This window comes from Myotis davidii, unplaced genomic scaffold (assembly GCF_000327345.1).
Source record: "Myotis davidii unplaced genomic scaffold, ASM32734v1 scaffold38, whole genome shotgun sequence".
Lineage (NCBI taxonomy): Eukaryota > Metazoa > Chordata > Mammalia > Chiroptera > Vespertilionidae > Myotis > Myotis davidii.
In genome coordinates, this window is record NW_006291383.1 from 5,956,737 (window position 1) to 5,982,345 (window position 25,609).

Below are 25,609 nucleotides of genomic sequence, written 5' to 3' on the forward strand. Positions count from 1 at the left end.
ACTCACTTATGCTTATTTATGATTAACTGATTGCTTCTTTTATGTGCCCTGACCAGAAATTGAACCCAAAACCTTGACATATGAGAAGGACACTCTAACCAACTGAGTTACCTGGCCAGGGCCAGAAATTATTTTAAACAATAAACATTCTGATGAAAGATTAAAGTACAGCCCTAGCCGGTTTGGCTCACTGAATAGAGCGTCGGCCAGGGGACTGAAGGGTCCCAGGTTCGATTCCGGTCAAGGGCATGTACCTTGGTTGCAGGCACATCCCCAGTAGGAGGTGTGCAGGAGGCAGCTGATCGATGCTTCTCTCTCATCGATGTTTTTAACTCTCTATCCCTCTCCCTTCCTCTCTGTAAAAAATCAATCAAATATATTAAAAAAAAGAAAGATTAAAGTACAGGATTCATGGGAATATGTTCCTTTCTCCCATTAAATTAAAACCAGAGGTTATGGATTAGAGTTTTTCTGCGTTTGCAGCCTGGAATTAAGAATATTCATGATTTCATTGGCAAGAAAAGTTGACCTAGAGTTTTGTATTAAAAATAATATCTGGCCCTAACTGATTTGGCTCAATATTTGGAGCATCCACCCATGGACTAAAAGGGTCCTGGGATCGATTCTGGGGTGGGGGTTCCAGAGGCACCAATTGATGTGTCATGGAAGAAATGGGCTCAGGAAACAAGTTGGATGCAAGTTTAGGGGAAACAAGGGGTATAGAGGAGGGGGGATGGGAATGGTGCTGGCATGCTTTTGAGAGGGAATCCCTATCTTGTCATTTTATTTTTTTAAGCTTCCTTTTAGGAGCCTTTCACTCTTTATTTTTTAATATATTTTTATTGATTTCAAAGAAGGGAAAGGGGAGATAGAAACATTATTGATGAAAAAGACCCATTGATCAGCTGCCTCCAATCGCATCCCCCACTGGGGATCAAGCTTCCAACCCTGGCATGTGCTCTGACCAGGAATCGAATCGTGACGTCTTGGGTCATAGGTTGATGCTCAATCATTGTGCCACACCAGCAGGGCCCTATCTTGTCATTTTAAATTATGTCAGTAATACGGTTTGATTATGTTCGTGATATTATAGTTTGAAATTACTTCATCATCCGCCCAATTATAATTATTGAATATAATCCTACATAATATCCTATATAATAAAAGGCTAATATGCAAATTGACCGAACGATGGAATGACCAGTCGCCATGATGTGCACTGACCACCAGGGGCAGACACTCAACGTAGGAGCTGCCTCCTGTTGATCAGTGTGCTCCCACAGAGGGAGCGCTGCTCAGCCAGAAGCCCTGAGCCAAGACTGGTGAGCACAGAGGCAGTGGTGGGAACCTCTCTCACCTCTGTGGCAATCAGACATCCCCAGAGAGCTTCCGGACTGCAAGAGGGTGCATGCAGGCCAGGCTGAGGGGACACACACACACACACACACACACACACCCCAGTGCACCAATTTCGTGCACCGGTACTCTAGTAAACTTAATAAGCAAGCATTTCCTTACCTATGCAAACTAATCTACTGGACTTTTTTTTTTTTACCTCTCTCTCGATTAGTTTTCCGATTCAGAATGTGCCAAGAAGGCTTTGGAACAGCTTAATGGATTTGAGCTAGCAGGAAGGCCAATGAAAGTTGGTCATGTTACTGAACGAACTGATGCTTCCAGCGCTAGCTCCTTTTTGGACAGTGATGAACTGGAAAGGACTGGAATTGATTTGGGAACAACTGGTCGTCTTCAATTAATGGCAAGACTTGCAGAGGGTAAGTTTTTTTTTAGTGTTAATGATTTAGTATGACTATGATAATGAGAAAGTTATTTAGACTAATAAATGGAAAGTGATTTATTTTGGAATTGATGTTCTCCGTGGGCAGCACATGTATGTAATTTCATAGATTAAGTTCCTCACCTTATAGTTCTAATGGAATCTACTTTATGGTGGTGCATTTTTGAGTACCACATTGTATGCTACAGGATTCTTTGTGCTTTCTATAAAAATAACATTCTCAAGATTCACAATAAACTTAATTGTATCTTTTACACTATATGCTGCTTGTCATGTTTACTATTGGAGTGACTTTGGTATTAAACACTCAGAAATCTGGACTTTTCTGCTCTTAACACATTAAGGACTTTAAGACCTATTCTTTTCCAGGTACAGGTTTGCAGATCCCACCAGCAGCACAGCAAGCTCTACAAATGAGTGGCTCCTTGGCATTTGGTGCTGTGGCAGGTAGGAATTGAATCTTTTCTAATTTGCAATCATTGTTTTTTCACCTAATTCGAAAATTTGCCAAATTTTAGCATTTAAAAGGACTTACTGAGAATTCAATTCATCAAGTACTTATCGCCAATAAATTTCAAATGTCCCTAAAAGAAAGTGAAGATATAGGACAGAATTATTTACTAATCATAATAAGCTGTCAGGATATTATATTGAATCCTTCACGCCAACTTTAGTTTAAATTGCTACAAGCCATAGAGACCAAAACCTTTATATTGCTTTACAGCACAAATTGTTTCATTGTAATATTTAAGTTCAGAAAAATACCAGACGGCTCTAAATCAAGCTTTACTGAAGTGATTGCAATATCAAGAGTGCTCAGTAAATTGCCCAGTAAAGTTCTTTCCTAAACAGTACACATTATTTTGAGATTTTGAGTTTGGGAATTAAGTTCTTGGAGAGGACAGGAAGGGAGGAGAGCACTGGCAGTTTATTACAATTCTATCTAATCCTATATAATAAAAGGCTAGTATGCAAATTGACTGAACAGCAGAAGGACCAGTTGCTATGATGTGCACTGACCACCAGGGGGCAGATGCTCAGTGCAAGAGCTGCCCCCTGGTGGTCAGTGCACACCCACAGGGGGAGCGCTGCTCAGCCAGAAGCCAGGATCACAGCTGTTGAGTGCGGCGGTGGTGGTGGAGCTTCTCCCGCTTCCGCGGCAACGCTAAGGATGTCTGACTGCAGGCTTAGGCCTAAGCTGTCAGTCGGACATCTCCCAAGGGCTCCTGGGCTGCAGGACACACAGGCGTGCTCCAGTGCACGAATTTTGTGCACTGAGCCTCTAGTTATCTAATGAGGAGTTTGGTTTATGAAACACATGGTCTTCCTCTCTTTTATGGGTTAACTTAATTATGTGGATTTGTCTTTACCTTGATATTAGCTCATATCTACAAGCTAGCATAATGTTTAATTTTGAAATGTTGACAACCTGGTTTTTTGGTACATATCGAAACTATTTGTATTGTGAACCTTGCATGACAGGAAGTACTTATTCCAAGAAAGTATGTAATTTATATTGCCGGGGTTCTTGTTCCTGCATTAAGAAGGGTTCAGCAATCTGGAGAAGTAAGGGGCTGTGTGTAACTTAAAGAGTCCAGAGACGAAGCATAATTTTGAAAGGCATTGAGGGTCAGAGGAGCCTAGCTAAAGAAACTAAGATCTATCTCCTCATTTCAGGACCCCATGCTTTTTATTAACACAAATTGTCCTGAGGCGAGGTGGAGATACACACTTCAAAGGGTAGGGTTTCCTATACACAGTCCATTGTCAGAATGGGGAGAATTAGCCTACTCCTGTTAAGGTGTTTGGCCAGTAGGAGGCAATAACATGTAGATTAAGATGCCCTGAGGTGGCTGGCAGCAAGCAATCAATTTAATGCAGCCTTTTCAGGTTTGGGGAAATGCCCTTCAGCCACTCCAGATGATTCAGTCTGCTGTCATGCTGGAATTGGCTTCCGGCATAATATTATGAATTGGTCCTTTTACCATATCTATAAAGTGAGGCTGCAATGTATAAAAAATGAGATATGTACACCTGAAATTAATATAATATTGGATGTCAATTGTAATTGAAAAATAAAAAATTAGGAGATGATGGAACTGAATCTACAAAAAAGTTCATGTGGTTGCTTCATAATTGATTTTCTTCTAAATTGAAAGTTCATTAGCTGATTAATACTTTTATATTGCTTTTCATTAGTTAGAAGGGAGACTTTTCTTTAATTTTATTTGTTGTTAATTCTCCCCCAAGGATATTTTTGCCCCAATGATTTTTAGAGAGAGTGGAAGGGCGGGAGGGAGCCAGAGAGCAACGAGAAATATTGATGATTGATGTGAGAGAGACATCACTTGGTTGCCTCCCACCTCAGCTGGGACTAGGGATGGAACCTGCAACTCGGGTACTTTCCCTTGACCTGGGAAAGACAGGTGACATGCTCTAACCACTGAGCACAATCGCCAGGGCAGTGTTTTCTTTTTTAATGGATATCCAAAAGTTGTGACAGTGCCTTTAGAAACCTGCCTTTAATTTTCTGTGCTTCCTATCAAATTGAGTGATTTATTTTGAAATCTAAGTTATTCTCTAAAATTTCTGACAAAACTATGCAAGTGTAACCTTACAAGAAGATAAAATCGCAACAATTACTCTTTATTTTGATTTTTAAAAAAAAATATTTTTAAAAATATATTTCAGAGAGGAAGGGAAAGGGAGATAGAAACATCAGTGATGAAAGAGATTCATTGATTGGCTTCCTCCTGCACGCCATTACTGGAGATCAAGCCTGCAACCCAGGCATGTGCCCTTGCCAGAATCAAACCTGGGACCCTTCAGTCCGCAGGCCTACGCTCTATCCACTGAGCCAAAACAGCTAGGGCTGTTTTGACATTTTAAATAAGCATTAGGCATATAATTTTCAGTGAACAAGTAGTTATAGAAATCATTTGCTGTAAATAATTCCTAGTCTATGGTTTGAAAATTACTTATTCTAAAGGCCATTCTTGTATTGCTCCCCATTGTTCAGGTCATTCTTTCAATAATTTAGGAAATGTCTGATTGTTCAACATATTCTATATATTCTCACGAAAGGCTAGTGAATGAGATTTGTTCCCTACCTTTGGGGATTTGATGCAGTGACATGATTGGTATCTTAACAATCTTAGGTTTATTCTGGATGGTAAATCAAATACAGTGGGGCCTTGACTTACGAGTGTCCCGACTAACGAGTTTTTTGAGATACCAGCTGTCTCTTGGCCGATTTTTTGCATTGAGTTGATAGAGTAATTTGAGTTAACGAGCTTGGTCTTGGAACGAATTAAACTCGTAAGTCAAGGCCCCACTGTACATTGATTTAGTCTTCAAAAACAGTATCTTTACCTAATTAAAGATTTTTCAGTCAGCTGCCTTCTTTCATCCCTTACTGGGGGTGAGCCCACCACCCAGGCATGTGCCCTGACTGGTAATCAATGGGCCAACCTTTTGGTGCATGGGATCATGCTCAACCAACTGAGCCACTCTGGCCAGGCTCCACATGCTTATATTCTGGAAATTTAGATTCTAAGATAGGGTTCTTACCTTTATGAAACCCATGCTTTATTTTCTAACTTGTCATAACAAATGACATAAGAAATTGGAAATTTTTTTATGAAAAGAAAACATGCTTTTAAATATTCATATCTTCTTAATTTGTTTCCAAGTGTCAGAGTTCTTGGTTAGACTTGAAAACACTTTAAGATAAGTTCTTGGCAACCTCCAAATTAGTTTTGGTGACTTCATATTCCTCTGGCCATAATCTTGTGATCAGAAAGTCATGTTAAAAAAGTTTTTATTTTTGAAGTTTTTATAGGGATTTATTAACACTTAAAAGTAGCATGGATTTCTGATATCTATACATTTTTTCCCATTTTAGGAAAAAAAAGACATTGTGTTATAATTTAAAGTTTATTGACAATGTTCCTATGGTCATATCTTCAAGTTCCTTCAGTATACATCAGTTATATTTCTTCAACTCCTTGAGATGCCAAATTTGAGCACCTAGGACCCAGGTATACTTATATCCCAATATAACTTGGGCTGTGGATCCCGTTAGTTTTTGCCCATGTTTTATGATCATTTTCATGTACTCAGCAAGGAACCCAAATGGCAATAAAAGTGTTGCAGTTGAATCTCATGTTAATGACAATTGGGTATTAAAGCCTAAACCATTTCTATACTGTATATTTCTGAAACTTCGAACTTAAAGATAGCTTTTCAACACTGGCATTTTCTTGACTATTCAGACCTGCTGCTATTTTTACTGGTTAGCAGCTTTCTCTTAACTTGCCTTTTAGTATAGAAGTATTAACAATTATATGGGAAATATAGTGGTAAAAATTCCCATTCTCTTTATTTTTAATGCTGACTAGTTGCTTAGATTTTTCTGTATTTCATAAATTATGGTAAACCCAATGAGATTTCATTCCTGCCTCAATAAATTTCCAGACTAGGTCATAAAACCAGATTTTTTTAAAAAAAATTCATCTCCTTGGCTGGACTTGACTCTTTTTAATCCTAAAAGCACTTTTAAAAAGTATAAAGTTAAAATGGTGTATTTTCCACTGGTGCTGCTCTTACTACTTCAGTTGGTAGATTAGTGAAAGTGTTTACAGCTGTTTGATATTACTATTCTTTCTAAAAGTTTAAAATGCTTATTATTCCCACTGTTAGAATAAATAGTTGACTATCCCAAGTACTTGGAATTGAATTCTCAAGATCAGGGTTTTCATGTATTTTCTTACCGGTTTGCTTCCCTTTCCCCATTTCCCATTATTCCCATGTGCAGACTAGTGTAGTGGAATGTAGTATTTTAGATGTGGAAGAGTTCTTACTAGGAATAAGAAAAAAGAGGCATAAGTTTCCTAGGACAGGAGGAGAGAAGGCCCCCAAAGCCTTGCCAATGAGGAATGGGGAAGGGGGTTTGGCTGCCAGGTTTTACTATAAGTTCACTTTCACAAACCCTGCTACAGTAGTCCTCTTTTATTAATGCTCTCCTGACATTTACCCTGTTAGTTGAGGCTCTTCATTGTTCCTGCACTGAGCTGTAGAATTCTCTTTTGTTATAGATTTGCAAACAAGACTTTCCCAACAGACTGAAGGTGAGTTGAGCTTTTTATTTGTCTTTGAAATCAATGTAAATGTAGCAAGACATAGTTCTTTATATTTATTATTGTATTTTATTTTGGATCCAGTTTTGTCAGAATGATAGTCATGTATTACATTACACTCACAGTAAGCTATTTGCTAATGTATGTTTTGGAAGGCCCAATTACAAAACTATTACAGTTGCATGGATAAAAAATGAAAATGTTTGTGCTTTTTTACCTTTAGCTTGCTCAGAAGTATTTTAAGCCTCTTATGCTTATTTTTGTGTACTGATTGTTAGTAAGTTTTACATAGAAGTCAGAAAGTGAAATTTGTCATTTAAATAGACAAATCTTTCAGAACATAGTTTGTCAACTTAATATAAGATTAGGAAAATTGGCTCTAACTCCAGTGATTTGTATATGCAGTACCAAGCAATGAGAATATTATCCAGAACAAAATTGCATGCAGACTTCAGAGATTGAAATGATTTATAAAGTGGGCTATTTTTTCTTGTTTTTAATGTCCACGTAAATATGTGCCATTTTATAGAGCTATTTGATACTGAGCAAATTCAGTATCCCATTTTTTTAAGCTATACTTAAAGTTGTTTAGGGAAATTATTCTATATGAAATATCTACCATGTTCTTTGATAGGAATTAAATGTATAATTTTTTCAGTAAATGAGGCAGCTATATCAATCCTTTTATTTCTAGCAGATTTTAAAAAGTTGAACTAGATTTTTCTATTAACTATATTTCTCTGCTGAATTTATTGTGTTCTGCATTCTTCTAGGTTGAGCTGGACTATTTCTATTATACATTTTCTAAATATTTTTCAGTATTCATAGTATATTGTCGTAATTAATTGGAGGAAATGGAAAAATACAAGTTCTCAATTATTTTGTAATGTCCTTCTAGTTTTTCTTCCCAAGCATACTTCCATTTATTTATGATGAGGGTACACAGCAGGCTTTTTGTTTTTAAGATATATTTTCACCTATCTTTTTTTGTTTGGTTTTTCAAATATTTTTATTAATTTCAGAGAGAAAGGGGAAGAGAGAGATAGAAACATCAATGATGAGAGAAGAATCATTGATTGGCCACCTCCAGCACGACCCTTAGTACGATCAAGCCCACAACCCGAGCATGTTCCCTGACTGGGAGTGGATCGGTGACCTCCTGGTTCATGGGTTGATACTTAATAATTGAGTGACACCAGCCGGGCAGGCTGTATTTTTTAACTAATATAAACATGGTTGCATCTTTAACTTTCCCCAATAGAGTTTGACATCTGTTAGTTACTTTAATATATAGCCTAATTCTATCAGAAAAAAATTTATGATGTATTTCATGTGCAACCATAATTTTTATTCAGTGGAATATTTCTGGTACTTCTCAGGTGAATGTTTAATTATAATTTCTAATGCACTGTTTTATCCTTAGCTTTATTGTTATGTATTGGAATGAAATTTGGTCAAATGTTATGATTACGGTGAGTTGTGTAACAGCTACTGGTAATGTTTTATAAATCACATGTAGACAAGGGAGCGGCTGTCTTGGCCAGTGCTCTCACTTCATACTTAAAACCAATAGGGTTTTAAATGCTGAGCTTAAATATCAGTGTTCAGTATTTTTTTATTTTTAATATAGTGAATATTTTAGTTTTATTTTTCGTGCTAGTCTATTATGCAAAAGCAGGCATAATCATTTTTTAAAGATTAATCTCGTTTTGTAATAGAATTTATAATTCTAGGACAGTGATCGGCAAACTGCGGCTCGTGAGCCACATGCGGCTCTTTGGCCCCTTGAGTGTGGCCACGAAGTTTCAATCACACTGTATGTGTGTATCCACACGTGGTATTTTGTGGAAGAGCCACACTAAAGGGGCCGCAGTTTGCCGACCACTGTCCTAGGATATTAAGTCTTAGCTGCTTGGGTGGTTTTTTATGCTTCTTATTTTTAAAACTTAATCCTTTTATAATGTTTGTGGGTTTTTTTTAGGAATATATGACTATATATTCATGGATAGAATCCTAAGAAATACAATAGGGTCATACATTTATTTGGCACTTTATTCATGTTAGAGGTGTGGGGGGTGGAGAGAAACATCCATTTGTTGTTCCACTTATTTATGCATTCCTTGGTTGCTTCTTTGCCCTGAACGGTGATCAAACCCACAATCTTGGCGTATTGGGACTGAGCTACCTTCCACGGCCTTATTTTGGAATTTTAAAGATCATATTTCTTAGTGTTTTTATGGATTTTCAGAGAGAGAGGAAGAGGGATAGAGATAGAAACATTAATAAGAGAGAGATATCTTCAATCAGCTGCCCACTACTGGGGATTGAGCCCGCAAACCAGGCATGTGCCCCTGTCAGTAATCGAATGGGTGACCCTCTTGGTCCGAGGTTGACGCTCAATTGCTGATTGACCCTGGCTGGGCCAAAAGATACATTCTTATTACCCCCTGCTTCTCAGGTATAAACTCAAGCAGTTTTACAAAGTCAATGTTCAGTTTAATCCTTTGTTTTTCTGGATTGATTCGTATTGTTGTTTGTATAATTTAAGTTGGATTACATATAAAGTTTAATTTCCCTTGTGAAAATAAAACTCCCAACTTTTTCAAGATTGGCCACGTCAAATACTGCCACAGTTTTCTGGCAACTAAAATGGAGTTCTGTTACATACTTTGATAGCCTTATTAAAGTAAGGTAAATTAGTTAAGTTTCTGGCTTGACACTATACCTAGTTTCATACTTTGGGTTTAGTGGGTTTTTTGTTTTATTTTGATGCATTTTCCATGGAACTAATTGCTCTCTCTTTTTTTTTTAGCTTCAGCTTTAGCTGCAGCTGCCTCTGTTCAACCTCTTGCAACACAGTGTTTTCAACTCTCTAACATGTTTAACCCTCAAACGTAAGTAATATACTTTGGTCAAGTTCAAACACTTAGGATATTTCCATATATTTCATAGTTCAAATAGTGCAGCACTTTTTATCCTTTTAGCACATTATACACATTGTTGGTTATTTTCTTTGGATGTGTTTGTAAGATTGGAATTGAAAGCTTGCAGATTTTATATTTCCCATTTATATCTAACTTTACTAAAGTTTGTGTCAGTATTTATTTTGGTCACCAGCTTATACCAATTATGGGCTTTGAGATTTTAAGCTTATTTCAGTCTAATAGCAGAAAAGTTGTGTGTGTTTGGTTTTTTTTTAATTTTCTTTGATTAGTGCATGCTGTTAATTAGAAATATTTTCTACTTCCTAGCCAGTAATTAGAATGCCATTTATTAGTCCACATCTTGTTTTTGTTCGGTAAATTTTTAAATCAGTCACTATAATTGAGTAACTATGTTTCATACAACTTTAATAATTTATAATATGCTGTTTGCATTAATATTGGTTCAGAGTTTACCGTAGAAAGAGCCTTGGAGTCTTGTATTCTGTTAGCTTTGTCTATGAAATGGTGATAAACTGTTGGTATAAGAATCATTTGAAAAATGTCAATAAATCATTTAAGTGACTTAAAAATTTATAACTTTTAGAAATGTTTATTTTTATTTTCTTTTAAATATGGAACGCATCACGAATTTGCATGTCATCCTTGCGCAGGGGCCATGCTAATCTCTGTATTGTTCCAATTTTTAGTCTATGTGCTGCCGAAGGGAGCACCTCAGTCATCATCTTAAATGACCTCTCAGCAGCATTTATCTTGGTTGCTCATTCTCTCCTTAAAATGCTTCGATTTTTTAAAAGAATGCATATTTTAAAATGTTTATACAGTGTCTAATAAAGCTTATACTTTCTTACAGAGAAGAAGAAGTTGGATGGGATACAGAGATTAAGGATGATGTGATTGAAGAATGTAATAAACATGGAGGAGTTATTCATATTTATGTTGACAAAAATTCAGCTCAGGTATTTGCTCTTTTTATTTTTTTTAAATATATTTTTATTGATTTAAGAGAGGAACGGAGAGAGATATAGAAACATCAGTGATGAGAAAGAATCACAGATTGGCTGCCTCCTGCACACCCCCTACTGGGGATCAAGCCCGTAGCCGGGCATGTGCCTTTGACCGGAATCGAACCTGGGACTCTTCAGTCTGCAGGCTGACTATCCACTCAGCCAAACCATCTAGGGCTATTTGCTCTTTTTAATAAGCAAAAATGTTGTTCTCTTTGCCTTAAACTTTACAGATACTTGGGTCATATGATTAAACAATTACATAGTTATATAACACTGAGTCTATCTGTAGGCCGCTTAAATAAACCTGTTCAGATGCACACTGTTTAGGATAATTTTTAATTGTATTTTAGGGCAACGTGTATGTGAAGTGCCCATCAATTGCTGCAGCCATTGCTGCTGTAAATGCATTGCATGGCAGGTGGTTTGCTGGTGAGTTTAATGTTTTTCTGAGTGTTATTAAGGCTCTAATTAATCTAAGTGAAGATATTAAACTATCAATGTCTGTTTCTTTCAACAGGTAAAATGATAACAGCAGCGTATGTACCTCTTCCAACTTATCACAACCTCTTTCCTGATTCTATGACAGCAACACAACTACTGGTCCCAAGTAGACGATGAAGGAAGATATAGTCTCTTATGTACATAGCTCTTTTTCTTTTGAGAATTCATCTTGAGTTATCTTTTATTTAGATAAAATAAAGAGGCAAGGGTCTACTGTCATTTGTATACAATTCCTGTTACCGTGAAAAAATAAAAATGTTAACAGGAATGCAGTGTGCTCGTTCTCCCTATATAGCAAATCCCACTGTATACAAAACTGTTCTCTTGTTCTGCCTTTTATATGTACATGTAGAAAATTACATTAAGGATATATAGAAATAGCTCTAGGGGAACAAATGTGCTTAATGTAAAAAGGCAGACAGGGATATAATGTTTTTAATGTTTCATTTCAGAAGCCTAACTTTTTACACAACAGTTACATTTCACATTTTCACTAATGTTGATATGGCTAAAAAAAATGGAAATTCAAGACAGCTAAAGGGCTGTTTGATTAACATCTCATCTTGCGCTCTGATCAATTAGCAAAAGATTTCAAAATTACATTTCTGAATGGTATCTTTTCAATTAATGTATCTGTAAAAGTTTCTCTGTAAATATGTGTTCTAGTGTGTCTAAGATTCCAAACAAAATGATCCCTGCATTTCCTCAAGATGTTTAGTGAGTCTGGTAAGCAAAACAGTCTGAGCAAGAAATGGGAAATGCAGAAATAGGTTTTGTCTGGTTGCATATAATCTTTGCTCTTTTTAAGCTCTGTGAGCTCTGAAATATATTTTTGGGTTACTTCAGTGTGTTTGACAAGACAGCTTGATATTTCTATCAAACAAATGACTTTCATATTGCAACAATCTTTGTAAGAACCACTCAAATAAAATTCTCTTAAAAAGGCCACAAGAAATCTTTATTTTTGAAATGTTTTGAAGTCATAGAAACATGAAAATAGGATATTAGTTTCTTTGACTTTTAGTAGTTATTAGGTATTTGCCTCTTTGGAGCAATTATTAGCAGTCTGGATAAATTCTTCCCCTCAAGTTGTCTATGCATTCCTGTATATCATTCTCTTGGCATTGTACCTATTTAGGGTAATGTATCAAAACTGATTTACAAAAAAGGAAACAAAACATTCATCTAGGCTTTAAACTTGGGCGTTAAGTTTCCTGTGTTGTCTGGACATCCTTGTGGGGGGAAAAAATGCTTTACTATTTAAAGTAAATACTGAACAAAAATGGAGTAAGTTCAAACTGACTTCCCAAGTTAATTTAATGCATTTACCTTATGGAATTTTGAGCTTAAACTTTGGTAGTGAGCCATCACCATTTATACTCTGAACTCTGCTTCAAGTTGTGTATAGGTTGAACCTTTGGATAGGTAATGTTGATCCTAATGGAATGATAATCATCTAATACTGATTCTTTCCTCATTTTTGTTTCTGCTGCATTGATTTGTTAGCATTGAGGCAAAGGCTTTACACTATATTTACTTCGATATCAAGTTACCTAATCAATTTTGAGTATGGAGCCATCACAATTTTCTACCAACCCTTTTGGATGAGTAGTCCAAATTGTTTCAGTTATTCAACCTGAAGTTTCAAGATTAAGATTGATTTTTTTTTTTAAAACACAGCAGTGTTTCTTGGGGCTAACGTGTGGTTTTTTTTCTTTCCAAAGTAGGTATAATTTTTAAATTAGTGAATCAAGTCCTGGTTCTGTCAGGTTTCCTCATCCCAGCAAAGATGGCCATGGTTTAATAAAGGGAGCAAAATTTAGCTCTACACAGAATGAAATTTGGGTTGTAAATGATGTTCAAAGCAAATATATAAGAGTTTGGCAACTTGAATAGTGTACATAGAAGTAATGCAAATTGCCATTTTGAGTGAAATCCTTTAGGTAGTCATCTCATCTCTGGAAAATCTAACTGCTATTTGTACTGTGGTAGTAACCCTGATTTTGGCTGAATCTGAGAGTCCTATGTCCACAAAATATTAGGTAATTCTAGTTTCTTGAAAACATTCCCATTTACTAGGAACGTACTTTCAAGGCAATTACAGCTGAACCGGTTCTCCAACTTAATTTGTTCTGGAAGACTTAGAAAACCAAAGCATTTTTTCCTCATTAGAAATAATGTAAACAATTCATTCTAGACTCAAATGATTCCGTTTTAAACTTTAAACAAATCTTTATTTTTAGAGGGGGGTGGGAGAGAGAAACATCCATGTGAGAGAAGGGAAACATCAATTGACTGCCTTCATTGGACTGGTGATCAAACTCACAACATGGGTGTATGCCCTGACAAATAGAACCTGCACACTCCATCTGAGCTACACCGGCCAGGGCATAACTTTTCTTATATACAGTACATGTCTATAATGTACTGTTTAGACACTTTAAAGACCAAGACATAAAATGTAAGTTTACAAAAAGGAAATGTACAGTAAAAAAATGAAAATAAGCAACAAAAGTGAAACCACAGGAAAATATTCACCTCACAATTCCCTGAGATGTTAACAGTAGTGAACAGACTCATACTCCTGTATTCTCGCCTTTGTCACCTCAGATGCATGACTGAATCATAACTGGTTCTTTTTCTCATCAAGCCAGCAGGTATATCTGGACAACTTTTGAATGAACATAGTAGTGAAAATAAAACATTCCTGCCTGGCTGGTGTTGCTAAACATACTAAAAAAAAGAAAACACCCTTTTGCATTGTGACCTTGAAATGAAATCTGCCTGTAACTTGTTTTTTCCTTTAAAACACTAATGATAGGGGGCATATGCAATGCTTTCAACAATAAAGACATTAAAAAATTAAAACGGTGATGAAAAATCAAAAGGTTGAGTAATAAGGGTTTACTAGAATCTATGAAAGGTTCCAGCCATGGAAAAATTTTCTAGCTTGTAGTTAACATACAGGTATAGTGAAAACGACAAACCTACTCGGCCTACCTCAGAAAATCTTAAGCAAGCTGTATAATAGTCTGGAGTGAGAAGAAGAAAACAATGCCTCCAACACAGACTACTCAAAGTGTTTTTATTATAGTACATGGGCTGGGACTGATGGGATAGGGTAGATGTGGGCAACCATTGCCCTCATTAGCATCGGATGCCCATCCCGATAGCCATGAATGTGCCAAAGGTGCCGCCACTCTGCATCATGGTTTTCCCGATGCCGCCCATCAGCTCCCGACCCCGCATTCCAATCCTGAGAGGAGGAAACCAAGATGGGGCTAGTTGGGAACAAAAATATTGTATATGGAGAAGTATTAACTGCCCTTTTCCAACATGTGCTTCTAACGATGATTCATGCACTCCAGAAGTCTAATAGGACATTAGCCCCTCCCACCCAGGATCAGTAATGACAAGTTGAAAAGGATCTATCAGATACTAACTGCCTTTAGTTTCTGAGAGGCTGCAAATGCAGTGTCAAGTACCTGGAAACCATTTTTTTTCTGCTGGTTTTACTTCTAGAATCTGTATATATAACCCAATAACAACAGCTGTCTTAGATGGTTTCCTAGTGTTAAAAGTGATTGTGGAGCCCTAACCGGTTTGGCTCTGGATAGAGCCTCGGCCTGCGACTCAAGGGTCTCCGGTCAAGGGCATGTACCTTGATTGCGGGCAGCACATCCCCAGTAGGGGGTGGGCAGGAGGCAGCTGATCGATGTTTCTAACTCTCTATTCCTCTTCCCTCCCCTCTGTAAAAATCGAATAAAATATATATATATTTTTTAAAAAGTGACTGTGGAGTCATTTTATGGACTATGTCAAGTATAAAAGAATTGTGGTAACAGCATCTAGCACAGTGATTGACACAGAAAGTGCACAGTAAGTAGTAACTTTCAGTCTGAAAAAATGAGAATAGTCATTTATATGAAAATAGTCACATATGTGAAAATGACATTTAAGGTGTAGAATTTATCTGCTTCATTTCTACATCCTGTTGCTGCTCAACAAGTTTCACGATGTGCAATTGGAAATAACAGCAACGACGGTCGTAACTATTTACTGAGCACTTAATATGTGCTATATTCTGTGCTCAGTGTTCTCTGACTTGAGCCTTACAACTCTATGAGGTAGGTGTTACTGACCTCATTCTACACTTGAGGAAACCCAGGCTCAACTTGCCTAAGGTTACAGAGTAGAAAGCGCTGGAGAGGAGGGATTCCAACCTGTCCTTCTAGACGGAAGGTGGTTAGGAAACTGGTCTAGCTCAGAGGTCAGCGAGATTGCTCCATTCTGGCGGCAGGCCAAGTGGAGTGGGCGGGGAGGTCCGGTAGTCCCACCCCAGGTCACCACCCGCGCCCCTCACCTGAGGCAGGAAAACGTGCCGAAGAGCGCCCCGGCCGCCATGCCTACGGCGCAACCCATCACAAAGCCCATCTTCACACGGTCGAAGCAGCTTGGCTGGGACTGTCCATAGGGACCCACGGCCACCGGCATCTGTGGGGTTCGAGGATCAAGGAAATGCAGGCCTGGCCGCCTGCCCGAGAGTCGGGCGGGGTCAGAGGAAAAGGGGTTGGGGAGCGGACGTAGGGCTCGAGGAAGGTCGAGAAGGAAAATCCGCGTGCAACCCGATTCCATCACCCTCTTAGTGTTCCGACCCTCGAGCCCCCACCTCACCTCGCTCGCGGCCTCGGTCGCTCAGTCTACGTCTCACACGGAACGCAAGGCGGAGCACGCTAGTGGCCCGAGGAATCGCTTCCGGGGCACTGAACAGTACTTCCGGGAGTTCGTAGCTAAGTACTGCAGCCGCTCGGGGCGAGGGACTGTGCCTCCGGGACCATGTTGCTGCGGACTGCTTGGAGGCGGGTGGCTGCGGCCCTGCCAGCAGCTCAGGGGCCGAGTCTCGAGGCGCCCACTCGGGGTCTGCGCCTGCGCGGTACGCTCCGGGTCCCGCTTGCTGCTTCCCTCCCAGGTCGCGCGCCTTCTTTCTCCTCCTCGCTGCGACGCACCTGTGAATATTCCGTAGCCTCCTTCTGCCGCCCCTACCCAGACCCTCTGACCCTTCCCCTGGGCTTCATCCCTCCAGTTTTCTCAAGCTGGCTTTCTTAGTGCCTTCGCCGCGACCCACTCAGATCTTATCCCACTGGCCTTCCGAGCCTGAGACTCGGCCTTCATTCTTCTAACCAACTTTTAGAGATGCTAGTGGTCCAGCAGGTGACCTTCAAAGGAGAGCTTATGTCGCCCCATCCCTTCTAAATGGCTTTGCCATTTCAGAGCCTTCCCAACTCCCAACGATGCAACTTTAATAATGTCCCAACATCCCCCTCCAAGAGCCCTGCCTTTGTCCCTTATCTCCTTTTACAGTTTGCTCAAATCCTGATGTTTTCTTTCCTTTTTCATTAAGGAAAAAGGAAACCCCAGTATTCCTTAAACTTAACTCACCTCCATCCCGGCTTTACCTTCTGATGTCTTGGATACCCTGTGTCCATAGTCACTTGGCCACTCTGTTCCATATTTTTGGCAGTTGCAGACCATGCTCCCCAGTCTGCTGTTCCCTCAGATACAGCCACTGCTCCAGAGATGGAGTCAGTGCTGCGACCTCTGTATATGGATGTGCAAGCTACAACTCCTCTGGTAAGGATGGAGGGGCAGCTTTCCCCATGCTGTTTATAGGAATTATATTGTAGAAGTGACAATGTACAGCAGGGGTTGAATTCTTGTAGAGCTAAGAGCCATTGATGAATATGTTCAGGAAAAAGCAGTGAGCTAGGAGTTAGGAGGCTTAAGTTGCAGTCTGCTAGAAATGACTCAACTACTTACAAGCTATTGATTTTCTAGGTCAAATCACTTCAGTGCAGGCACTATAGTAGTAGTTAAAATCATGGGCTCTGGAATTAGCAGCACTGCTATTTAGTAACTATGAATGTGGGCAAGTAGTAAATGGATGAAAAGACATAAAACAGCCCTTAACAGCGTGGCACATGATGAGCACTTGAATATTAATACAAGATTTCACCAATATGTGGACTCTGTCATGCCCTGGCCCCTTGCAGATCACATTTCCTGGTAGGAATGTAAATACCTGTAGAAATGGCTGTCAGGACATGGCAGTGTTTATAGATTACCCAGGGAGATGGTAGAATAGCCTGATTTAAGGTGGATTGGGAGTGGGAGTGTATTAAGTTGATATTTGGTTAGTACCTGAGGGGCTGGAAGAATGTTGGAGGCCTAATCTGGGCATTGTCTGAAGGGTTGGGAGTTTGTTGAGGCAGGTCTGAGGAGATGGAGTGGGGCCTAAGTTAACTATGGGCTCAAGAAGACTGATCTGTTCTTTTGTGCTCAGGACCCTCGGGTGCTTGATGCCATGCTCCCTTACCTAGTCAACTACTATGGGAACCCACACTCCCGGACACATGCTTATGGCTGGGAGAGTGAGGCAGCCATGGAACGTGCTCGCCAGGTTAGTACAGAGGAATCTAGGAGGTACTGATGTCATGGATTTAGTGGCCTGTGGGAGGCATTTCCTTGTTGGTAGGTATGGGTGGAGGTAGAAATGGGTTGGGACTCTTTAAGACATTCAGAGAGCAGGCCTTGGAGTCCCTCTAAAGCAGCGGTTCTCAACCTGTGGGTTGCGACCCCTTTGGGGGGTCGAACGACCCTTTCACAGGGGTCACCTAAGACCATCAGAAAACACATATATAATTACATATTGTTTTTGTGATTAATCACTATGCTTTAATTATGATCAATTTGTAACAATGAAATTGGGGGTCACCACAACATGAGGAACTGTATTAAAGGGTCGCAGCATTAGGAAAGTTGAGAACCACTGCTCTAAAGGCATTTGATTAGTTCCCACATTCCCTAACTAAATGACCTTTGGCAAGTTATTTAATTTCTCTAAGCCTTAGTTTCCTCACATTGCAAATGAGATTGTAATAGTTCCTACTCCCTAGGGCAGTGATGGCGAACCTTTTGAGTTCTGTGTGTCAGCATTTTGAAAAACCCTAACTTAACTCTGGTGCGTGCCACATAGAAATTTTTTGATATTTGCAACCATAGTAAAACAAAGACTTATATTTTTGATATTTATTTTATATATTTAAATGCCATTTAACAAAGAAAAATGAACCAAAGAAATGAGTTCGCGTGTCACCTCTGACACGTGTGTCATAGGTTCGCCATCACTGCTCTAGGGTTATTGGGTGAATTAACTGAGACAATGCTAGTAATGGGTTTATTAATCCAATGCCTATATTTATGCCTATATTTATTTTTTCTTTTAATACAAAAAATTTTTTAAAAATATATTTTATTGACTTTCTACAGAGAGGACGGGAGAGGAATAGAGCCAGAAACATCGATGAGAGAGAAACATTGATCAGCTGCCCCCTGTGAACCCTCCACTGGGATGTGCCCCCAACCAAGGCACATGCTCTAGACCGGAATTGAACCCGGGTCCCTTCAGTCCGCAGGCCAGTGCTCCATCCACTAAGCCAAACCAGCCAGGGCTAATACAAATTTTAAAAAGAGAAAGACAGTCGGTTGCCTCCCACATGTGCCCTGACTGGAGATCAAACCCACCACCTTTTCGTGTACGGGGTAATGCTTCTACCAACACTGGCCAAAGCTGAAATAGTGCTTTTTTTTTTAATGTTTTTATTGATTTTAGAGAGAGGAAGGGAGAAGGAAAGAGGAGGATAGAAACATCAGTGACAGAAAAACATGGATTGTCGGCTTCTTTCATGCCCTCTACTGGGGATCGAGCCCACAACCACAGCATGTGCCCTGAATCAAACTGTAACTTCCTGGTTCATAGGTTGACCACTGACCCACACCAGCCAGGCACTAGTACTTTCTTTTTCTTTTTTTGTTAATCCTCACGCGAGTATATTTTTCCATTGATTTTTAGGGAGAGTGGAAGAGAGAGGGAAAGACAGAGAGAAACATCAATGTGAGAGAAACACATCGATTGGTTGCCTCCTGCATGTGCCCTGACCAGGGCCCCAGGTCTAGGAGGAGCCTGCGATCAAGGTACATGCCCTTGATTGGAATCAAATCCGGGGCCCTTTGGTCTGTAGGCCAACGCTCTATCCACTAAGCCAAACCGGTCAGGGCACACTAGTACTGCCTTAAAATCAGCAATATTGTCCTGGCAGGTGTGGCTCAGTTTGTTGAGCATCATTCCATGCACCAAAAAGTCACCAGTTCAGTTTCTGGTCAGGGTACATACTCAGGTTTTGGGTTTGAATCCCAGTGTCTCTCTCTCTCTTTCTAAAATCAATAAAATCAGCCCTGGCTGGTTTGGCTCAATGGATGGAGTGTCGACCTGCAGACTGAAGGGTCCCAGGTTCGATTCGAGTCAAGGGCACATGCCTGGATTGCGGGCTCGATCCCCAGTGGGGGGCATGCAGGAGGCAGCCAATCAATGATTATCTGTCATCATTGATGTTTCTATCTCTCCCTCTCCCTTCCTCTCTGAAATCAATAAAAATATTTTTTTAAATAAAAAAATAAAATCATATTTTAAAAAACACAGCAATATTATCATTATTATTATTATTTTGTTTTGGGCTGGGAAAGAGCCTGGGATCTGGGATGTAAGTGAGTTTATCCTTGTCTGACCCTAGTAGGTGCAGAGCTTCTTCTTGGGCAGTTGATAGAATACAGTGGCGCGCTCCTTGATCTAGAGCTCTGTCCTAGCTGTATCCTGTAGTCAAGTACTTTCCTGGGGAACTGATGTTACTTACCTCTGTTTCTTGGCTTGCAGCAAGTAGCATCTCTCATTGGGGCCGATCCTCGTGAGATCATTTTCACTAGTGGCGCTACTGAATCCAATAACATAGCAATTAAGGTAAGGGGGCATATTGGGGCTTTCTTGACTTGGGATATGGTATCTTTCTGTCATCTGGGCTCATACATGTATTTCCCAGCCACCCACTTCCACCCTATTGTGAAGAGAAGACACATACGCTCTTTCTAATTTGTTGCTTCCTTCCATCCTTTGCCATCTAAAATCTTTGCTCCTATTGAACTGAGTTCCGTAAGGTAGTTGGATAGGAAAGGCAGTGGCTCTTGGACCATTAACCACTTGATTTTTAGACAGCAGCTACTTCACAGAGTGGATAATGGTGACTTTCCCCGTCCTTTGGATCTAGTCACAGTGAAGTCCAGAATGCACTTATAATTGGGCATGTTTCTCAGTTTCACCCTTGTATGTCTGATTTCACAGCTGCCTTCCTCTCAGCCTTCCCTTTTCTTTCTGATCAGATCTGTTTGCAACAAGTACCTCCCATTTCTTTAAATGTCCCCATTTTTTATTTAAAGTTCTGATTACTTTGGTACCCGCTGCAGGTATTCACTTGGTCACCCATTCTAGGATCAGCACAACTCCACCCTTGGGACATACAGATATTTGGTACTTATAAAAGTAAAATTCCACCCTCAATAGTTATGTTGGTGTTTCTTAGAACATACTCACCTTTGATTGAGCCTGGTTACCAGGATCACTTGTGTAAATACCCTGGTTCTAATAAATTGTGGGCTGCTATAAGTTCAACTCTGGCTTTACCCCCTCTCACCATTGTCTCTCAACTGTGCGTCCAATATTTTATTTTATGTTATTTTATTTTATTATTTTATTTTATTTTATTTTATGACCTGTCCTGAGTGTAACAGGCCAGGGACAGGCCCCAGAATCATCCTGCCTGGTTCTGTTAGCAGGTAATCGTCCTTTCTTTGGACGATAGAGACCACAGAGCCAGATCCCCTATGGGGATGGTTTCAAAAATTTGAAAATGTTTGCTTTGAAAGGTCCCACAGATCCCAAACCTAGAGGTTAAGGATTGCTAAGAATAGTTGTGACATTGTCCCCCTTTGTGGCCTGGATGGGTAGAGTAAATATCTACCTGCTATTAGAGTAAATATCTACCTTCTATACTGTGGGTAAATGAGCTAGGAGACGGGGCAACTTTTAAATGTTTTCCTTTTATGTTTCTTGTCTTTGAGAACATGCAGTTTTTATGTTTTAAATTTGGCCTAATTAGTTTATATTCTTTTATAGTAATGCTCTATGATAAGCTCTTGAGGAATGGGGTTGTACATTTTATTTCTTTAATTTTTAGAAAGTAATTCATATATTTGTAGTATGATTTTTAACTCTATAGAAAAGTTTAAAATAAAATATGTCTTCCTCCCCTATTCTAGCCCTAAGTCCTGCTCCGAAAAGTTAATTATGTTATAAACTAATTCTGTTTATTGTTTCAAAAAAACCCCACATATATATGAATATGATTTTAATATTTTCACAAACTGTAGCATGTCATATTTATTCTTCTGTAGCCATTAATAACATATCCTATGTTCTTCCATTTCAAACTCCATTATTTTTACTATAAGTACATTCTTGTTTATGGAGTTGTGTTATCACAACTTAGTATTCATTTTACTAGTCATTCTCTTGGATGTGTTTAACCTTCCCATTTTTCTTGAGGATTGTAAATATAACTAAAGCGTATTTTGTCTCTATAGCTTCTCTATTTTTTGAAATATTTCCCTAAGGTAAACTCCCAAAAGAGGAATCACAGTTAAAGAATGTGAATACAGCTTTTAAGACATCTTTCTACACAATTCTCTGAAGACTTAGAGCATAAATACTGCCATTAGCAAGGAATAAGTGTATGAGTTTCACTTCTACACTGCCAGCTTTGGCAATCAGTATCCCTATATTTGCATGTTTTGCTATTTAAATAGAAATAAATGAGAGAGGCTTTTGCTTGTGGTGTAAGGATAGGCATGTTCCCTATTTTCCATCTGTGAATATATTTGGTCTTTGTTCCCTGTTCCTGGTACAGAGCTTCAAAAAGCCTTGGAGTTTCCTGAATGACAGGATTGTCATTCCTTATTCAAAACAAGCTTCTTTGTACCATTTCTGAGTTTATGGTAATGAGGTAATTCGTATGGGCCCTTAGTTTCAAGGGACAGGCTGGCTACTCCAGAAAGATCAAGCACGTGATTAAAAGGTTGGAATGTCCCACTCTCCTGTTCTCTGGGGAGGAGAATGAGCCTGGAGATTGGATTGGGCCCAATGGCCAAAGATTTAATCCATCATGCCTATGTAATGAAACCCCCATAAAAACTCTGGGCAGAGAGGCTTGCAGGAGCTTCCAGATTAGTGGAAATGCTTAGATTCCAGGAGGAAAGAGCATGGAAGCTCTGTGCCCCTCCCCACTCTAGACCTCACCCTATGCATCTCTTCCATTTGGCTGTTCTGAGATGTATTCTTTATAATAAAACCCTGGTCATAAGTACACCACTTTTAATGAGTTCCGTGAGTTATTCTAGGGAATTATTGAACTTTAGAGGGCTGTGGAAACCCTGAATTTGTAGCCAGCTGGGCAGAAATATGGCGGATGGTTGTGACATCCAGGACTTGCAGTTGGGTTGTAAGTGGGAGCAGTCTTCTAGGACTGAGCCCCTTACCCTGCACTAACTCTGGGTAGTTCGTATCAGAATTAAATTGATTTGTAGGACAACCAGTGGGTGTTAGAGATTTGATCGTGGAGCACACCACCTTGCCCACTTTCCCTTTACAAATGGGATGGAAGTCATTGCCGTCTTTCTGAGAATATTCTCCTTTTCCCACCACCACCACTTTATAGGGGGTGGCCAGGTTTTATAGGTCACGGAAAAAGCACTTGATCACCTCCCAGACAGAACACAAGTGTGTCTTGGACTCCTGCCGTTCACTGGAAGCTGAGGGCTTTCAGGTCACCTACCTTCCAGTAAAGAAGAGTGGGATCATTGATCTGAAGGTAGGAGTGGAAAAATTGGAGCAGCATGGCTTCTGTCTGTGTATCTATATCTATATCCAGCCTTAGTTCAAGCTTGAAGGACTAGATCTAATGACGAGGGTGGGGCTTAGAGAAACAGGCCTGGCAGAGAAACCAAGATTATGTTCCCTTTGAGTGTGTACCATCTTCCTTTTCTCTGGAGGATGTATTTCTCAGCTTTGTTGCTTCTTCCTGGTTTGTGTGGGAGTCACTGGATGTGTGTGCACGATGCCAGGGGTTGATACCATGGCGAAGCTCTGGCCTCCTCCCCTACTCTAAAGAGGAGGTATAGATTTTTAGAAGAATATTTCCCTTTTTGTATTATGTCCTTATGTGTCCATTTTGGGTAGTGAGTCCAAGTATCTTGTCCACCAGAGTTTGGATACTAGCATCCCTAGACAGATCCTAAGATATAGTATGTAGACGAACCCTGTCATGTACATTTGGAATTAAGTAGGGAACATAACATTACATGAAGGTAGGAGAAAGTGAGGCGGAGAAATCTCTGATTGGTTTACAGAATAGTTAACAAGATTATGTGCTCCTTTGAGGGTGGTCACACCTCTGAGAGGTGTGGAAAAGAGGATTATTCTGGTATTTCAAAGGTGTATTAACCTAGATGCCCAAGAACAATGGACAGTGCTTGCTTAAGGCAAGATAAACCTTTCATTAAAGAAGTTAGAGGTCTTAATTTTTTTTTTTTAATTTAGTTAGGAATTTTTAAAAATATCTTCCCCTGAGGATATTTTTCCCATTGCTTTTCAGAGAGAGACACATCAACTGGTTGCCTCCCACATTTTCCCCCGACCAGGGCCAGGGAGTGAACCTGCAACCCAGGTATGTGCCCTTGATCCAGAACCGAACCTGAGACCCTTAAGTGCTCAGGCTGGTGCTCTAACCATTGATCCCACCGGTCAGGGCCAGTTAGGAATTTTTTTTTTTTAGCCCCCGAACCCTCCCCGGCCTTCCCGATGCAGTTTCAGTTAGGAATTTTTTTATCAGATCACCCTGTGAGATTATTCTTGGTCACTGATTTATTACAGCATCCCTTTTTGTTCACAAGTTTTATAAAGAACAAGCACTGCCAAAGTGTTTTGGTTTTTATGTCAAAGTGTTTTTCAGTGTGGCTGTACCATTTTACATTTCCAGAGTAATATGAATGATACAGTTTCTTTGCATCCTCCCCAGCAATTTTGTATTATCACTATTCTGATAGGTGTGTAACAAAGGACTAAGCTTGCCCACATTCTAAGTTAGGGAGTACCTAGTAGTGCTGTATAGCTTCCTTACTCCTGATATTCTTAGGAACTAGAGGCTGCTATCCAGCCCGATACCAGCCTGGTCTCAATCATGTCTGTGAACAATGAGATTGGAGTGAAGCAGCCCATTTCGGAAATAGGTGAGTGTCGTCATGAAGCCTTATGCTTGCCCACCAAGCACCTGAGTAGCGGGAGGGGGCTGGGAACTGTAACATTTTATAGAATACAGTAAGAAAATCTGGGGAAAGAGACATTATAAATGATATAGCCAGTATTTGAATCCAGGTCTAGTACCTTTTATGTTCTTTTCATTTTACTGCAGTTGGTGTAGTAAAAAAAAAATCCCCAAAAACCTCTACTCTTTTTTTTCTTCTTCTGTTTTCAGCTTTGAACATCTCTTTATTATGCTAACTTAGAGTCAGACTCAACCTCCTAGTCACAGTAGCAAATTCATCTGCTAATCTTTACCTCTTTTAAATAAAAAGGGATATGAAAGTTGATCTGATATGTTGAAAGACCAGTGTTGAAGAGAGAGAAAGAGAAATGATTTATTACATGGTTAGAGGCTAATGCCAGATGCAGTTTTGCCTTAGAACTCATGGAACATTGTGGGATCACTGCCAGGTGACTTCCCAACATTGTGCTATGTTCTTTCTCTCTGTTGTTTCCTCAGGGCGGATTTGCAGTTCCAGAAAGGTCTATTTCCATACCGATGCAGCCCAGGCTGTTGGAAAAATCCCACTTGATGTCAACGACATGAAAATTGATCTCATGAGCATCAGTGGTCACAAAATCTATGGTCCCAAAGGTAACAGCCCCTCCTAGAGTTCCTCTGCTCTGTACCTCCCCAGTAAACTCTTTGATAGGTGTTTCTTGTGTTATAGGCGACACAGCACCAGGTAACTAACTGGTGGGGTCAAACCAGACCTGGGTGCAGCAACATCAGTATTTGAGTTTAGCTATGAAAGAACTTAGAGCCAAGACCCAAACTATAAGAGAACACATATTTAGTAAAGCACAGAGGTAGGAAAAGTAATTCCTAGGAGAAATGGGCTTAGGAAACAAGTTATAGAGGTAAAGGGAGAACCCTATAAGCTAGGGAGTGAGGAAGATAATGGTAACATGCCTTGGGG

The 25,609-nt window shown here is 39.7% G+C and overlaps 3 protein-coding genes across 16 annotated transcripts in view; 2 read left to right on the plus strand and 1 right to left on the minus strand.

Moving 5' to 3' along the window:
• RBM39 (RNA binding motif protein 39) overlaps window positions 1-12,335 on the plus strand; it is a 31,277-nt gene extending 18,942 nt beyond the window's left edge. For 7 of the 14 annotated variants that reach the window (XM_006764540.2, XM_006764539.2, XM_006764544.2 and 4 more), the window contains 7 exons: window positions 1,571-1,775; window positions 2,168-2,245; window positions 6,877-6,927; window positions 9,749-9,830; window positions 10,732-10,837; window positions 11,239-11,317; window positions 11,406-11,657. In XM_006764540.2, the coding sequence (XP_006764603.1) occupies window positions 1,571-1,775; window positions 2,168-2,245; window positions 6,877-6,927; window positions 9,749-9,830; window positions 10,732-10,837; window positions 11,239-11,317; window positions 11,406-11,506 (702 nt within the window). In that variant the 3' untranslated portion in view covers window positions 11,507-11,657. Of the gene's footprint in view, window positions 1-1,570; window positions 1,776-2,167; window positions 2,246-5,702; window positions 5,839-6,876; window positions 6,928-9,748; window positions 9,831-10,731; window positions 10,838-11,238; window positions 11,318-11,405 lie in introns of those variants that run through there. The other 7 variants (XM_006764545.1, XM_006764548.1, XM_006764547.1 and 4 more) reach the window with 5 other exon arrangements.
• Window positions 12,336-14,457: 2,122 nt separating this feature from the next.
• On the minus strand, window positions 14,458-16,148 carry ROMO1 (reactive oxygen species modulator 1). Its single transcript, XM_006764551.2, has 3 exons — window positions 16,064-16,148; window positions 15,753-15,883; window positions 14,458-14,645 (listed from the first exon to the last, which is right to left on the minus strand). Exons 2-3 carry the CDS (start codon window positions 15,881-15,883, stop codon window positions 14,537-14,539), a joined length of 240 nt encoding a protein of 79 aa, XP_006764614.1. The 5' UTR covers window positions 16,064-16,148; the 3' UTR covers window positions 14,458-14,536.
• A 13-nt stretch (window positions 16,149-16,161) lies between these two features.
• Window positions 16,162-25,609, plus strand: part of NFS1 (NFS1 cysteine desulfurase) — an 18,429-nt gene continuing 8,981 nt past the window's right edge. The window contains exons 1-7 of the mRNA XM_006764552.2: window positions 16,162-16,322; window positions 16,911-17,020; window positions 17,730-17,846; window positions 20,157-20,240; window positions 23,047-23,199; window positions 24,523-24,616; window positions 25,150-25,284. Of these exons, the coding sequence (XP_006764615.1) occupies window positions 16,226-16,322; window positions 16,911-17,020; window positions 17,730-17,846; window positions 20,157-20,240; window positions 23,047-23,199; window positions 24,523-24,616; window positions 25,150-25,284 (790 nt within the window). The 5' untranslated portion in view covers window positions 16,162-16,225. The remainder of the gene's footprint in view (window positions 16,323-16,910; window positions 17,021-17,729; window positions 17,847-20,156; window positions 20,241-23,046; window positions 23,200-24,522; window positions 24,617-25,149; window positions 25,285-25,609) is intronic.